Source organism: Manacus candei, unplaced genomic scaffold, assembly GCF_025592945.1.
Source record: "Manacus candei isolate 608988 ecotype Guabito, Panama unplaced genomic scaffold, ASM2559294v1 h1tg000003l, whole genome shotgun sequence".
NCBI lineage: Eukaryota > Metazoa > Chordata > Aves > Passeriformes > Pipridae > Manacus > Manacus candei.
The window spans coordinates 11115525-11131241 of record NW_026138051.1 but is presented as its reverse complement, the minus strand read 5'-3'; the positions used below and the strand labels follow the sequence as shown (position 1 = coordinate 11131241).

The window sequence follows — 15717 nt, the reverse complement described above, 5'->3', positions numbered from 1 at the left end:
CTACGCACTCGTGCAAACATGTGCAAACGAGGGACCGCGCGTCCCGCACCCCACACCAGGTGCGCGCGTGGGGCGGCGCGGGGGCTGCACCGCGCGGGCAGCGAGCGAGGGGGCAGCGGCGCGGGGCTGCGCACCCGCCAGCAGCAGTGCCGGGATGCGGATGGGGACGGGGACGGGGACGGGGACGGGAATGGGGATGGAGATCGCGCACAGGTGCGGCGCGGGACAGGTGTGGCGCGTGCCGGGGGCGGGGCCTCCCCGCGGGGGCCAATCAGCGCCGGGGCAGTGCCGCGCGCGGGGCGAGTTTGGCGGGAGAAGGGGGGGGGGAGCACCAATCACGTTCGGGGCCGGGTGGGGTGGGCGGGGTGGAACGGCGCGCGCGGAGCCGAGACGGGCGCCCCGGGAGCGCCGCGCGAGGCGCGGGGCTGAGCTCCGGCTGCTCCCGGCGCATCCCGGCACATCCCGGCACTGCGGGAATGCCCGCTGGCAGCGCGTAGAGGAGCGCCCCGGTGCCCCGGGAGGATGTCGGGGAGCGGCGGAGCGCTGCTGCTGCTGGCGGCGGCGCTGCTCGGTGTCCTGGGAGCCGCGCAGCCGGCGGGGGAAGCCGCCTGCCGCCCGGTCCGCACTGCCTTCCAGGTGCTGCAGCCCGGAGCCAAGTGGGTGCCCGAGAGCCCCGTGCCAGGTGAGACCACCCTGCCCCGTGGCGTCCAACCGGCCGCCGGTGCCCGCCGGTGCCCGCCGGTGCCCGCCGGTGCCCGCCGGTGCCCGCCGGTGCCCGCCGGTGCCCGCCGGTGCCCGCCGGTGCCCGCCGGTGCCCGGGGCCGCTCGGGTGCGGGGCGGAGCGGCTGCGGCCACCCCGAGCCGGGGCCGCCGGGGAGGGTCGCTGCGCGGCTGCGGGACGCTGCGGAGCCGGGTGCGGGCTGCCCGCTCTCCCACCGCCCGCGGGGAATTGCTCGGTGCCGGCGGCCGCCGGGCTCCGCGCTTCGGACGCGGGGATAACACGGAGGCTCCGGTTACGTGTGGAGTGGGAACCCGCTGAATGAGCGGGTCTTTATTGCACTCGGTTTGCTCAGGGGGTCTTCCACTGAGGCAGAGCTGCAGCGCTGCCGGCAGAACCAGCCGCCCCTTGTCCCCGTCCTTGCTGCTGTCGGGGGTCCGGTGCGAGGTCCCCGGGAGACCGCGATGTCCCTGCCGGTGAGCAGAGGCTCCACGCACCCGTCGTGTCTCCGCAGGTCCTGTTTTCCTCTCCGCCAGAGCCGTTTTCCATAGTGTGTCGCGGTGTGCCAGGGTCCTAGGGCAGTCCCACTCTGTAAAGCCATTCCAAGAGCACCCAAACCCTCATCCCAGCCTGAGCCCGGGGGCTGCCGCAGCTCTAGAGCATGGGGCTGGAAGGAGGGAGCGCGGCGTTCCCCGAGCTGTGCGGGTGCCGTGCGGGGTGCGAGGGCACAGTGGGAGGCTGTGAAGGATCTGGGCGAGGTGTTACTCTGCTCTGCAGTTCCCATTACAGGTGGCTGCCTGGGTGGTACCGCACCAAACCTCCCCACCAACGCCCTGCAAGGCTGCTTTTGGTGTATTTGCCTCATACCTATTTTAAAATGCAAGTGAAATACTTGAATTCCCTGTCTTTTAAAGGTTTCTTTTGCAGCTTTTTGGGAGCTAAGGAGCGTCGGCTGCTCCAGGTGGGTGGCCGTGTGCTGGGAGTGTGTGTCCACAAGCCGATCAGTTTTGATGGCTGCGTTACGGAGCTGCCTGGAGAGCTCGGGTGCTCCTGCTTGGGTTCAATACACAGGAGAACGCCTGCTCTGAAAACCTGATGATCAAAGTATGAGAAGGAAAAGATAACAGGCAAACGTGACAGGCAGGGGAGGTGCAATGAGATCATCGCCAGCAGTAGCTGCTTTTAATAACGACGTGTTGAGTTACGTTTTTTGCATTTGTTGTCGCACAGATCAGAAACACAAGAGTTGCTTCAGCAGTGAACTGCTGCAGCGCTGGAGAGGAAAGGGGGGGAAGCAGAATACCCAGGGCTAGGACTGCAAGGTCTTGTGGCTGCTGGAGCAAACCCCAAGTCTTTTGGTCTGTAGGACTGTAGCAATGCCTCATCTTACCAACAGCTGTGAGAGCTTGAATGAGAGTTTAAGTGTAAGTCCTGGTGAGAGTGTACCTTCCCTATCCCTTCCTTTCCTTACGTGCCCTTCCCATGTAATTTTTGACACTTAATGTGCCCTTCAGACCAGCTGTAGGAGCAGCTTAGCTTCTCTCTCCGTCTTGCAGGACCTTGGTCTCCTAGTCAGTAAGGAAGTGGCACTGGTAACACTTTCCAGTGAAATGTTTACGTGGAGAGTTGCAGGGGATGGAAAGAGCTGCTCTTATCACCACTGAAATTACAAATTCTGTAGTTTGTTTGTAATCACAGAAGCAAGGGAAGACATTTCTTTTAAAGTCAGTGAAATCCTTCCTCTGATTCCTAGGTAACTTGGTTGGAGTATGTTTTTACACACTCCAGGGAGGTGATGGATGGGTGGGCAGGTCCCTGTAGGATGAATCCTATCGGAGGCTGTGCTGTGAGCGTTGAGGGGCTGCTGAGGCTGCTGTGTTGGGTCCTGCACCAGAAACTGATAGCATCCTCCATCCTGGCCTGGCTGTGATTGCAGTGGGTGTTTTGTCCTGGTATCTTCCCTTCCTGGCAGGGTTCAGGTTGCTGGAGTTGCTCAGTTGTGCTCTTTCTCCCCTGGGAGCCCCAGCTGCATCTGTGATAATCAGGAGGAGTGAGGAGCCCTTTGCCACTCTACAGAGCCTGTGGGTAGCTGGATCAATATCTCGTAGCAGGGCTGGTGTTTCAAGTGAATGCTTCCAGCTTGTTATGATGATAAAGTTCCCACATATCAAATCGAAAGTGGATTTTACATTTGCCTAAGTACATAAACTTGATCATAATTAAAGCAACGACTGCTTGCTTATACCTTGGATCTGGCCCATCTTGCATGACTCTGTGTAGTAATTACACTTCAGAGCACTTGCTTCTCCTAGTAGCAGCTGCATAAATCTCTGTAATAGGGGAGCATCACTCAAGGACTATTTTCCATCCATCTGTTTATTGCTTTTCTTCCTTTCATACATCTGTCAATTAAAAAAAAATTTTGGAGTTTCCAGCCACAAATCACCACGGAATCAATTCTGAGAACCTTTGCCTATGGATCATACCTCCCTGGAGAAACTGAGGGTTAAACAATTAATGTAAAATGTGAATTTTTTTTTTTTTGGACATGAACAGAAAACAGTGCCTTCTGGAAGCCCCCATTTTGCATTATGAGCAGTTGTGGCTGAAGGAGTAAGTAGAGGAAACACTGCTGAGTTGCAACACATGCAGGAGAAATGTCCCATGGCTCCATTTTACTGGATCAGTGGTGCGTGGGCTGGGGGGACATTGTCACAGCACTCTCTGTAGGAGAGCTCTGAAGGAGCCAGAGACCACACTTCTAATTAAAAAACAAAAAAAAAAAGGGCAATTCTCATAAATATAAGGGAAGTGTCATGCTGTTTCATGAGCAGTATTGATGTTCTGGGAGTAATTCTTGCTGAAGGCGTGCATCAGGCAGTGAGAAGCTTGGTCTCCGTTCCTTTTTGAGCTCTGGAGCAGCTTTGGAATACTTGGAGGTGGGCAGTATCATGACCTAACTACTGTCAGCTGTGTCTGAGTGTTTGGAGGGGTGGGAGGATGTAATTCATGGCAACAGCTTAACTGGAACTGGATCAGAGGTCCTGTGCTGGAGAAAAGCGAAGGCAGGGTGATGGGAGAGTGGTTTTCTTAGGGTTTTCTGAAGGTGAGACTTAATGCCAATTCCTGAGTCAGCCTGTGGTTCTGCCCTGGGGTTGCTTCACGTTCTTTCTTTCATATGTTGCCCATGTTGATTTTCTTCCTCCATTTGTTCTTTTCCCTGCGTAATTTCTCATATATAAACAGTAGCTTGAATTTCCATTTCTCCTGGTCTGTTTTTATCTCCTCTTTGCCATTTGGGTTTCTTTGTGTTGGTGGTCATGTTCCAGGTAATTGTGCTGGTGCATGTGGGTAGAGGGGATGGATGTCTCTGCCCTGGGATAAAGAAAAGCTGAGGAATATTCATCTTGACAGAAATATCTGGTGGTGGCTCTGTTTTCCTTCTCCCATGACAAGATGCAATTTCCAGCTTTTTGTTAATTTTCTTTGATGGAAACAAATATAGATTCACCCTAAGAAAGTAGGAGATTAGCCTTTTACTTTTGGACTTGAGGTGTAAAGCTTTACAACTGGCTGGCTGAGTGTGTCAAGCTTTCTTCTCTCTTTTATTTCTGGCAGCTGCTGTGTGCCAACATACAGTTTAAAAATTAAAAATCCCAACTCTTCCCACTGGTCTCAATGCGCCTTTGCTTGTGAGCTGGTTCCCTTTGTACTCCTGCTCTTTTATTCTGTTTTTCCTGAGTGGGACTAATGATGCTCCTCCCTGTGCAGCCTTTCCATTTAGCTTAGCACAGTGGTTTAAGAGCTTAGTTTACTAGATAATTGAGTTTTCTGTTCTTAATTATTTCAGGCCTGCAAGTTGCTCTCTTGATAGTTAAGAGAGCAAGAGCAGAACCCTAAAATTTAGTAACCTCCCCAGGCAGTGGTTTTATAGTGAGATCATTAATTTTATTTTTTTTTCCCAGGGGTTAACTTTAACAACATCCTGAACAGTGTTCTTCCCAGTCTCTGGAATGGCTGTAGGATTTGTGTGCATGTGACTGTAACAAGTGTGTTTGGTGAGTGGGTGCCCACAAATTAACTCCCTGCTTTTGATGGCAGTATTGTTAGTACATTTGTACATTTGTTAGGAGGAAACTTTTACTCTGTAAACCCTATTTTTCTCTAACTTCTTTTAAAAGATGTGGTTTTATTGAGTATTAGATTTGCATGAGAATCATCTGGCCGACATTGCAAGACCTGGGGAGGAATTGAGAGTCAGATGGCCTTGTGAAACACAAAATGGAATTGAAAATAAAGGATAATTAAGCAGTAATAAATACCCATGTAGTACCCATACTGTTCCAACTTTAATCACCTATTGAATGAGGCTGGTTTATAATTTATATCTCTTTAATTAGGTTTTAAAAGATCAGCACTTAACCTGGGTTCTAAACAGTTGCATTTGCTTTCCCCCCCAAATGCTGAGCATTAAAAGCCACTGACAGATGCACAACATAATTTAAAAGAAGGTTTTTAATAAAAACTATTGAAATAGCTGGGGGGAAATCCACTATATTTAAATGTTGAATCACTGCTTTTATCTATTAAAAGCACGATGCTGACTGTAAAACAATTGGAGGAGGAAAATTGACCCAAACCAGTATCTTTCTTGTTGGTGATATTAACAAATTGTTGAGCTAAGAGGGTGGGAGGAGGCCCTCTGACATTTCCAGACTGCAGAAGGCGAAGGTGCTGCTGCACAGGGTAGCAGAGCCCACCCCTCATGGGGAGGAGGCTGCAGGAATGTAATGTTAAGCAGGGGTGGGTTCTTATTTTGGCGATGCCTGGGGTAAATTCAGGGGAATGTTAATCTGATTTAAGTTGCCATTGGATCTGGGTGGGAAGGCTTATGTGCCCAGTGGAAAGCACGACTTGTCTGCCTGTGTCTGATGACAGGGTTGAAGCTATCCTGGGATGCTTAAAATCAAAGGAAAATCCTTCAGCCTCGTGAAGGAGTTCACAACTGCCCATAGATGTTCTCAGGGGTTTTTTCTTTGACATTTAATCCACTGAAATTATTTTCACTTCTACTGTGCTAACCACCTATCTGCGGGGATAATTGTACATCAAAGTCAAATGTAATGCTTTAAATTCACTGCTGCCCAGTCTTCAGTACAAATTCCCTGTGTAAGGAGGAGGAAGAGGCAGGGTGCTACTGAAATTACTGCAGCTCTAGAGTTTATTTCTGTCAGCTGGGAGTATATGCGAAATTATTGGAGCATTTACACTGCTGTTCCCCAAGATGGCATAAATGGCACAGCTCTGACGGTGCCTGGCGTTCCTGCACCCATGGAAGAGGCTGCATCCAGCACCTTCTCATCCATGGGAGGTGGGTGTCAGAGGGTCAGGCTCGTGTGCTTAGCTTCTCGTCGTCTCACTAATCTTGCAAAGATTGGTATGTGAGCATCCAAATGCAGTTTAATAAGACCGTTGCAGTAATTCGTGGGACACTTTCTTTCTGAAAATGAGTTTGTAATGATTTATAGCAAAAGGAGAAGGTTGTTTGCAAGGGCTGAGACTGGCATTATGAGGTGTAATGACTTGAAACTTTAAGAAAAAGGGGTTGTGTAGGTTGGGAGATAAAAACAGTCTTAACAGTAAGGGCCATTAGGCAGCGGAATGGGCTCTGCTATCTCACAAGCCGGAGGTGTTTGTGTTAGATAAAATGCTGAGAGGGGGTGGATTGGGAGTCAGGGGTAGGATTTGATGATTCACAGGACCTTTTCCAGGCATTTTTTCGAACCAGAAACGTGTGGCACTTTAATTCATTTATTGCTCATGTCTGGTCCGTGGGCTTGCTGTTTCCAGGCGTTCGTGTCTTTGCATCCACCACATTTCTGCAGCACCCCTGGTTTGCACAGCCCCCAACCCTTGGGGTGTAGGATCTGGGTCTCTTGGGGGGTGCTGCACCTTGGGGAGTGCAGAAAAGGCTCCTTCAAGCAATGGGACGAATGAACCCCCAACACATTTGCAGGTTAAAAAGCTCTATCCCTGTTTCATCAGTGTCTGCTGGGGCTGGGGTCAGCGGGGTGGGTTAATGGCTCCTGGGGGACTGACATTAAAACCTGCCCTTACTATGGGGACTTGCAGATGGGACTGTTTGAGCCAGCTCACCATCTGGGAGAGCCACACACAAAAAATAACTGGCAGATGGGAGTCTGGCCCCCATTCCCTGTCCCTCTGTAGCAATACTGTGCCAAAAAGGACCTTGTCCGTGGTACCTTAGAAGAGCCTGTTCTGCCTGTGTTGACCTGTTGCATTTGCCGTGGTTTCTGGTCACTGGTGTTAGTTGACTATCTCTGTAAAATGTTTTAAGCTGTCAGAGTTAATTCCTGGGCTTTTTCCTCCTCCTCTGTGATTGCTCTGGTACAGCATGTGTCTTTTTACTGCATAAAAATAAAAATCCATTTAAGGGGAGAAATTGCCTTAATTGCTAAAAAGAAGGATGGGACATGAGTAGGTGACCTTTGCTGCTTCCTATCCCTGGCTTTAACTTGCACAGGCCTCTTAATTGCCAGCTCTCAGATTTTTCTACATTGGTATTTCCATTAATCACTGAAGGCTTTTTTTTTTTTTTTTTTAGATAATTTGAAATGTGTCCTAATATAATAAATGTAGGAGGAAATAAGCTTTATATTAAAAAGAAATTTATGGCTGTATTGTAGTGTTAAAAGGACCATGCTAAGCCTTTTGGTGGCATAAATTGACTTGGGTTTAACTTTAAAAAACCTCTGGAACTTGATGTTACACAACTGCTCCTCTCATTAACGCAGTGCCTGCTGTTACGTGGCTTTTTGGTCCCCGTTATTTTTTCAGTGCATGAAATACCTGTCGCTGTGCTCCTCTGGAGGGGTGAGTTCAAGAACTGCTGAGACTCGAGTTATAGATGTCAGTGGTGCCGGCTCTGTGTCAGAGGGCTCGAGGATGGAATTTTTGCTGTGCATCCTGCTTTGCAGAAGGAGAAACTGAGGCAGCAGGGAGCGATGGAGCCAGGATGGGGGTGTGGATCCCTCTCCCCCCTTTGCCATGTGTTTTGGGTTTGGTGTTTTTTTTTTTTTTTTTTTTTTTAGTGACAGCAGAACCTGCACTGGTTTAATCTCCTTTCCCCATGTGCGATGCATGTTGCAGATGAAGCATTTAATGTTTCTTTTCCAAGGCTGTGCTGGTGGAAGGGATGGGACTGGGGGGAGGAGGTTTCTGCCGTCGCTGCTTCTGAGCCCTGACAGCTGGTTTTCCCTTGGCACTGTGCATGACTCTTCTTCAAGAGGTACGCGATTGAACTGACATTAATATTAATCCTGTTCTTCTAGATTACACTTGCAGAAGTGACTTTTGACACTTTCTAGTAATTAGGGAGAGAGTGGATGTGGTAAAAGACTCTTAAGAAGGAGAGGAGAGAAGAGGGGAACCTAGAAGGATGTGTTACCCTTTGAGAGCAAAGATGTAAATCACCAAACTTGCTTCTATTAAGGAAAAAACTTCTATAGCAAACAGGAAGGCAGAGTGAGGGCTGAGAGGTGTGAGGAGCCTTCACTCTGGGCTGTTGGTCACTGGCTTGGAGACTGCTTCCTAATTCCAGTTCTGGACAGGGCTGAGCCTAGCAGGGAGCTACTCCTGCTCTGGGCACAGTGCAGTTTGGGTGGCAGACACTGAAATGTGAGTCCTGGCTGCTCTCTGACCCTGGATAGCTGTTTTTAAAGGAGTTGTTGCTTGCTGTTTGAGTTTCTAACAGCAGCATCAGATTAAACATCTTTTGCATGGGGAGGGCTATTTGCTTTGATATGAGCTTGTTGCTCTGCTTGTATTTGTGAGGCCTCAGTTTGCTCTTGAAAGTTAATCAAAAATGAGACTTTTCATTTCTGCTACTTCCATCTCTTCTGTTTCATCTTTTGTTGTCTGAGCCCAGAAAGATTTCTAATTATTTTTCTAGGTTTTATTTATTTTTAGCTAACAACACCTTTCCTAAAATTGCCTACTTCCTCCATGAGTAAGTGCTCTGGGAATGCCAAAAAACATTCAACTTCACTGGTCAGTGCTAAGAGTTACGGCTGCAGGTACCAGAGCAAGTGATGTCCTCCTGGCCTTTGTCCCTTGGCTTTTGTCCCATCCTGGTAAATGGGTGAAGGTGCTGCCTGTGCAGTAGCACATCTGCTGAGGAGACTTTTTCCTTGTGCAGTGCTCAGTGCATCCCTCAGGATCTGTCTCTCTGCAGCAGGATTCCACAACTGAAGTGGTGGACCTTGGGCTTTGCCTATGGCAGAAGGATGGGATGAGGGAATTGGTGGGAGGACTCAGATATGTACAATTTAAAACGCAGCAGTAAAAAGCCAAGTAAATCATTATTGTTGTGTCCTTCTGTTGTTATTGTTGCTGGGGATGCAAAAGGAGGGAAATTGCAGGCAAATCACACTATTATGTTTTAAACTAGTTTTAAGTCTTTATGCAAATTACAGTCGTACCCTCCTTGATGTACTATGTTTGTTGCTCTATTCATTGCAAATCTGCAGCCTCAAATCCTGTCTCGTTTTCCACCTCCAGTCTTTTCTGTCTGTCCGTGGCTCCTTACCGGAGTGCCTGGGAGACAGCAGGGCAATGCTCAGGATCGCTCTGCTCGGCACCAGCCCATCAACGGGTGGAGTGTGTGGGAGCTAAAGCAAGCAGTGTGCAGGCAGGCAAACACAGCTCTTAGGGGCTATTGCTCAGCAATCCTTGCTCTGCCTTATCAGTCCTCTCCTTTGGCCAGGCTGCTTGCTCAGGACAAATTGCAGAAACGTCATCAATTTGCCCAAGCAGTAATTGCAGCAATGCTGATGTATGGAATTGGTTTCCTCTTCACTCCCAGCAATCCACGTCCTAATGCAAATTTTCTGCTCTTATGTCTCTCCAGGGACAGATCTGCAGGTATGTATCCCAAAGGGCTCCACATGCTGCTCGAGGAAGATGGAGGAGAAGTACCAGGCAACAGCCCGTCTGAACATGGAGCAGCTCCTGCAGTCTGCCAGCATGGAGCTGAAGTTCCTTGTCATCCAGAACGCTGCTGTCTTCCAAGGTGAGTGCTGGGGGAGCCAGTGCTTCTCCTCCTCTTCCTCAGCACCTGGCATTTGGAAGCACAGGTGGCTGGAAGCTTTCTGTTCACTTGTTTTCATATTTTTGTATAGGTCCTTAGTTAAGATTAACAATACACCTGGTTTGGTATATGGTTGCTCTGCAGAGCTTGTCTTAAATATTCCTGCAGCTGCAACAGCAAATGTAAATCTAAAGACTAAACCTCTTGAAGTGCAAATTTAAAAATGAATGAAAAACTCACTTCTCCAAGAATTGAAATCTCTGTGCAAGTACCATCTTGATTCTGACAGTCCCAAAATACAGGTTGAAGTTATATGATCTGGTTGTCTGCTTGGTAAGATCTGATTCAACTGTGTGTAGGGTTTATTACCCGTCACACAACAAAGTTGTTTATTCCATGGAAAGGTGGGCAGAGGCTGCCTTATTCACAAACTGGTTCCTGGTGCTCTAGTATTTGAGTGCTTGGTGACCTGATGCCCTGCTGTCTGTGGCATCTCTCTTTCTAATGATAATGTGATGTTTTTGTTAGGACTTTTTTCTGTTAGTTTGCAAAATGGATCTTTGAATATTTTTTAGTGTGGATGCTCACTAGTTTGTACCACTTAAATCTGCAATCATTCTTTTTAAGGCCTTTACACAAGCAAAACTTATTCCCTCCATGGTTTATGTGCAGTGAAATGATGGCTTGTTTGTTGAGTGGTGGCCTGTTAAGGTTCTGTCATTCTGTATTCATGGTGCTTTTGCCTGTATTTAAAGAGGAAATCATGGGCAATCAAGCGTTTTTTTTCCTTCATGATGATATTTTTGCAGAATAATTGATTTATTTCTGTTTATGTCTCACTAATAGCAGGACTCAAGGCCTGCTGAAGCCTGTGAGATCACGGCAGAGCTCTGTTCTGGGCCACAGCTGCCTGATAAAGTCTAATGTGTTGTTTTTCTCAATGTAAGATCAAATAAATTGCTGAGGAGATAAGAGCGTATTTTTCCTCCCAGTACTTCTTAATGTAGTGACCATTAAGTGCCAATTCTAAGAACCAGAACGGAGAAAAAACTAATGAGAGATTGGTTTCCTAGGCATTGGAAATGCAGACCAGCTTCAGAAATGGTGAATAACTTGGCTGGAATACAAAGTGTCTGCCTCCCTCCCATTTGACAAAAACTGCAACATTAGTTTTTATTGTATGTGGGAATGACACCCTGTGGTACTGCAGGTTGTGCATAGCAGTGGGGTGCTCTGGCTCTGAACTTTCTGCCTCTTCTGGAGAGAGCTGAATCCCTTGCGGGTTTGTTTGTTTGTTTGTTTTGTTGTTTGTTTGTTTTTTCTTCCTGTTTTTTATATTTCCATCCTGGCCCAGAGACTTGTGCAGGGATTTTGAAACTGATGTTATTCTGAGAAGCCTTGAAATGCAGAATTGCCATTCTTGGTGGTGGGGAAAAAAAGCCTTCAATTGAACAGTTTCTGACCACTTCTGCTTATAAAAAAGCTTGTGACTAAAAATCGTTTGCAATCCCATTGAAGAAGAGGAATTCTAGCTGGAACCATTGAGATACTTACTTTAATTATCTTGTATAAAGTGTTTTGGACTTGGAAGGACAATTCATTAGGGTTTGAACAGCGTTTACCATTGTTATCTTTAAAATTAGTCTGAAAATCTGTAGAAGAACTCTTTTTAAAATCGGTTGATCTTTTGATTGCTGCTTAAGAGTATTTTGATGGCAGCAGTGCCAGAGGCTGTTCCAGCTGTAGAAATTGTGCTTTCACCCAACACATGGTCTGAGTTGTTCTGGGCACTGTAGGAGACAGGCTTCTATCTCAAGGCATCTCTAAAGGAGCTGGTGCTGAGGTGTGTAGTGTCCCAAATCAAACTCCACATGCTGTTTGCATCCTCCCATGTTTCCAAGGTATGTGCTGGGACAGCTGCCTGGAGGTCAGGAATACTGGAGTGGCCAGGGAAGAGGAGTCTGTGGTGCCTGAGCACCTCCCGCAGGTCCTGCTCGAAGCTGGGGACAGATATGCTGTTGCTTTGGGAATTGGGACTGCAGGAGTGGGATATCTCCAAGCAATGCCAGCTTGGAGGTGTGCTCTGGCAGGGCAGAGAGCTCTCTCTGTGTCTTGCATTGGGTCAGACCCCGGTACCAATCTGGGGACCCAGCACAGAGGATGGATAATTGCACCACTCTGGAGAGTGGGGAAGTGTGTTGGTATGGAAACACAGCCAAACCACTCATATAAAAAACACAAATGTGAAATCCTTCAGAGTTAATTTCAACCTTTTTAGCCTGGCATCTAAAGGAACTGCTAGTCTGACAAACGGAATCTCACCCAGATGTTATTATTTTGCACCAAATTTAATATCTTCCTGCTGAAGCTAGAGCAGCATCTCTGCTGATAAAGATCAAGGGAAATTGTCTGGCATTTACAGGAAATCTCATCCAGGCCTATCTGTTACAATGTTCACTTAACAAAGTTTATTAGATTATTAGTTTTAGACCCTTGGGCTTTTTTTTATTGCAGTTAAGAAGGAAAAATCCCAACCAAAAAAGTCCTCCCTTCACTAAATTTAAATGGAACAATTAGCTCCTGGTCTTATCTTGCAGGCACTTTTTAAAATTATGAAGATGATTTAAGTAGTGATTTAATTTTTTGGAAACTTGCTGCGTTTGACAGTGCTAAAATGGATTGTGGCTGCCTCAACTGCAGTTAAATCTTACTGTAGGATTATTTTGTAGGCAGTTTTTTCACTTTCCTGTGGTGTATCCATGCTGGTGGATACATCTGCCCACATGTGCACCTCCCTGTTTGGGCTCTCAGCAACCAGCAGCTTCATATCATACTTTCTGCAAATGGCAGCTGGAGAATAACAACAGCTGTGTTGGGAGAAACTTGCAGGGGCTACAGAGATTTGAGGTGTGTTTGGGATGTGTTCCAGAGTAGTTTCTAGGAAGACCATGATAAATCAATACCGACAAACTTGCCTGTATATGTATGGTATTCTCTTATTTGTGGGAGAATCCTGTTCCTTGTCCCTTCTGGAGCTGAGCCCTGGGTGGTTCTGGCAGGGCAGGTGGTGTGGAGAGGATATCAGTTCATCTCCCCTTGTGTGCTGCAATTGGATAAAGGCAGAGCTGTAACTCTCAGTCCTACCAGGCAGCTCAGGAGGCTGTAAATCCTCCATTAGGCATAAATGCAGCCATTTTGGTTATTTATAGTTATTTACACTATCCATTTATATCTGTCAGGATTGAAGGCAGTTTTGACATTGCAAGCTTCTATCAGGTTATCTTTAATCAGTTTAGAGGCACCTAAGCCACAAATATATCAAATAGCCAATCCTAATGTTTGAGTCCTCTAAAGTATGACTGAATTATTTATTTTGTTATGATGAAAATGTCTGGGCTTTATTGGGTTTTCTTTGAAGAACTTGATTCTGCTTGAAGTCTGGAAGATAAAAGATTAGCGATTGTCTCTCTGAGTTTCTTATTCCAAATCCTTCAAGGCTTTTCATTTTTCACAAGTGGCTGTTACTACTTTAGAGTCAAGGTGAGGCAGCTGAGATTTCTTTTATTCTATTAAAGAGGTTTAAGCATATGAAGAATTTTATCCTGGCTAATTATGCCTTGCACGGGTAAGTCCAAGATGCACGTGGCAGTCAGGTGAGAAGAGATGGGCTGTGTGTTGGGAGCTGTTGCACATTAATCACCGAGAAGGGTCCATTGATATCTGCGCTGCTGAGCTCAGCTCTTATCTTTTGGGACAGTGTCTTTAAGCCAATTAAGTTTGATAATTCAGGAAGGTCTTTCGGGTGAGCCTTGCATGGACTTCAGCACTGCATTGTTCTGCAGACCGTTGCCCTTGCAGTGTGGGGAGAGAGGAGGTGGTGTGGGGCGAGTGGGAGAAGTCTCTGGCTTGGAAAGTTAATAACTATTTCTGGATGTGAAGGTGAGAGGTGCTGGGACTCAGGAGGTCTTGGAGGTGAACCAGCCCTGCAGAGGGGAGAGGTGCTCTGGGCACCAACAGGTCACAGCTGTGGTGTGTGCATGAGCTTAGGTGTCTAACCAGTGATCAGGGTTTCACAGCTTTTCTAAACAGGAGGAATGTGATTATGATGAACTGAATAAGTGTATAAAATGATTCCCAGCAGTACTCAAAAGCATCATAAGTGGGGTGGTCAGTTTAGTAGCTGCAGGTGAAAAGTGCATGTGAAAATGTGAACTCCTGCTTGTGGGCTTGTAAAATATTAAACTGACAATTTTAGAGTGGACTCAAATAAAGAACCCATTTTTTGGAAAAGAATATTAAAAATCTTATTGGATTTTACAAGTAAATAAGCACCACAAACAGATCTCTGTATCATTTTATCATTCCTCTTCCTAATTAGTCCTCTGCTAACTGAAGTCTTGCTGCATCCTTCTGTGATGCACCTATCTCCAGGTGCCTGTGATGGCCCTTCTCTCTGACAGCTTCTTGTTTTGTTGGCGCTTTAATCTTTTTTTTTTTTTTAATTATTTATGTGTATTTAAAATAGGAATCGTCTCACTGGGTCAATTCAGGCTGGTACTCTGCCTTTGGTGGTGCTTCCTGCCAGATGCTTTGGATGCACAAAGTTTGTAGTGAAAAACTATGGTGATCCATTTCCCAGGTTGATAACGATGTGCTAAACCGATGATTACAGGTAGGTGGAAAGAGCTGTCTGCATAATGAGAGATCTCTGGTTGTCAGAATTGGTCTAGGGAGGTAATGTTTCCTTTCAAATAACTAGAACTTATTGTTCATAAATCACAGTTAATCTGTTTATTACACCAGCATACGAAGCTAGAAGTCTGGAGTGTGCCATAATGCTTAGCTTTAGGAGCAGAGCTGTAATAGTAGCAGCAATTTCAAATGATTTGAAATTGGGGGATCAGCAAAATACAGGAGTTTGTGGAGGCTCTGGGCATTAAAAATGACTGCTGAGGATTGATGAGTTTCTTTAACAAATTGTAAAATCCATCATGCAGGAGTTAGGGCATGAAACTGCCCTCCTGAGCCACATAAACCATGGCTTTGGAAGTATTGCATGACAGTGCATGCTACCGGGAAGGGAGATTTTGAAATATGTTTAGTTTTGCTTTTGTTTCTTCCTCTCACTGCCTGAAGTTTCAATGCCAGCACAGTGCTGGCGTGTGAGGAGCCTCTCAATGCTCCTTGTGATGCCGACCCTGAGATATTCCCACTTCCCTTCGTCTTCCAACATCCCGGTGTGTTTTGCACAGCCCTCGCTCTCAGCTGATGGAGTACTTGCCGTGTGTCTCTGGGGTTCCTTCTTGCAGGAGGGAGCTTGTTGGCTCTTGTTGCTGTTTCCCTGCATCCTCACTTGCAGTACATCCCCACACTGACAGCCCCTCATGCTCCCACCTGCATTTCCATGCAGAGAAACCCCATGGTGGATATCCCATTGGTTGACTGCTGTAGGAAGATTCTTCATTATGCCCTTTGCAGAGGGGTAGCAGCAACTCTCTGGCATGTCCATGGGAGAATAAAGTGTGTGGTAGGAGATGTCTCTGGCCCCCCACTCTCTGCTTTTGGGGCCTTTATGGCTTGAAGGGTGCAGCCTTGGGGAGTCACGTCTGGTTGAGGTCCCTCCCTGTGTTCTGCCTGTGTGTTTTTCCCCTCCAGTTAAACACTGCTGATGCCCTTCTCTCATCAATGAAATGAGGCTTGGAGGTTAATGAGGGGCTTTTTGTAACTGCCTGTGTGCTGCTTCAGCAGTTTTTAAGCACTGCACTTGGTGTCTGGGCTTAGGGGTCCCCAGTTCAAAGTGTGCAGAGGAATTCCTGAATTCCTGTGTGTTCTGCTGCCAGGGTACTGTTCCCTGCCAGCTCTGATGCTGCTTTTCTGCTGATGGTGCTTT

At 47.1% G+C, this 15717-nt stretch overlaps 1 protein-coding gene across 1 annotated transcript in view; it reads left to right on the top strand.

The window, feature by feature from the left end:
• Positions 1-522: 522 nt before the first annotated feature.
• GPC3 (glypican 3) overlaps positions 523-15717 on the top strand; it is a 145157-nt gene continuing 129962 nt past the window's right edge. The window contains exons 1-2 of the mRNA XM_051784560.1: positions 523-682; positions 9648-9809. Coding sequence (XP_051640520.1) covers positions 523-682; positions 9648-9809 — 322 coding nt within the window. The remainder of the gene's footprint in view (positions 683-9647; positions 9810-15717) is intronic.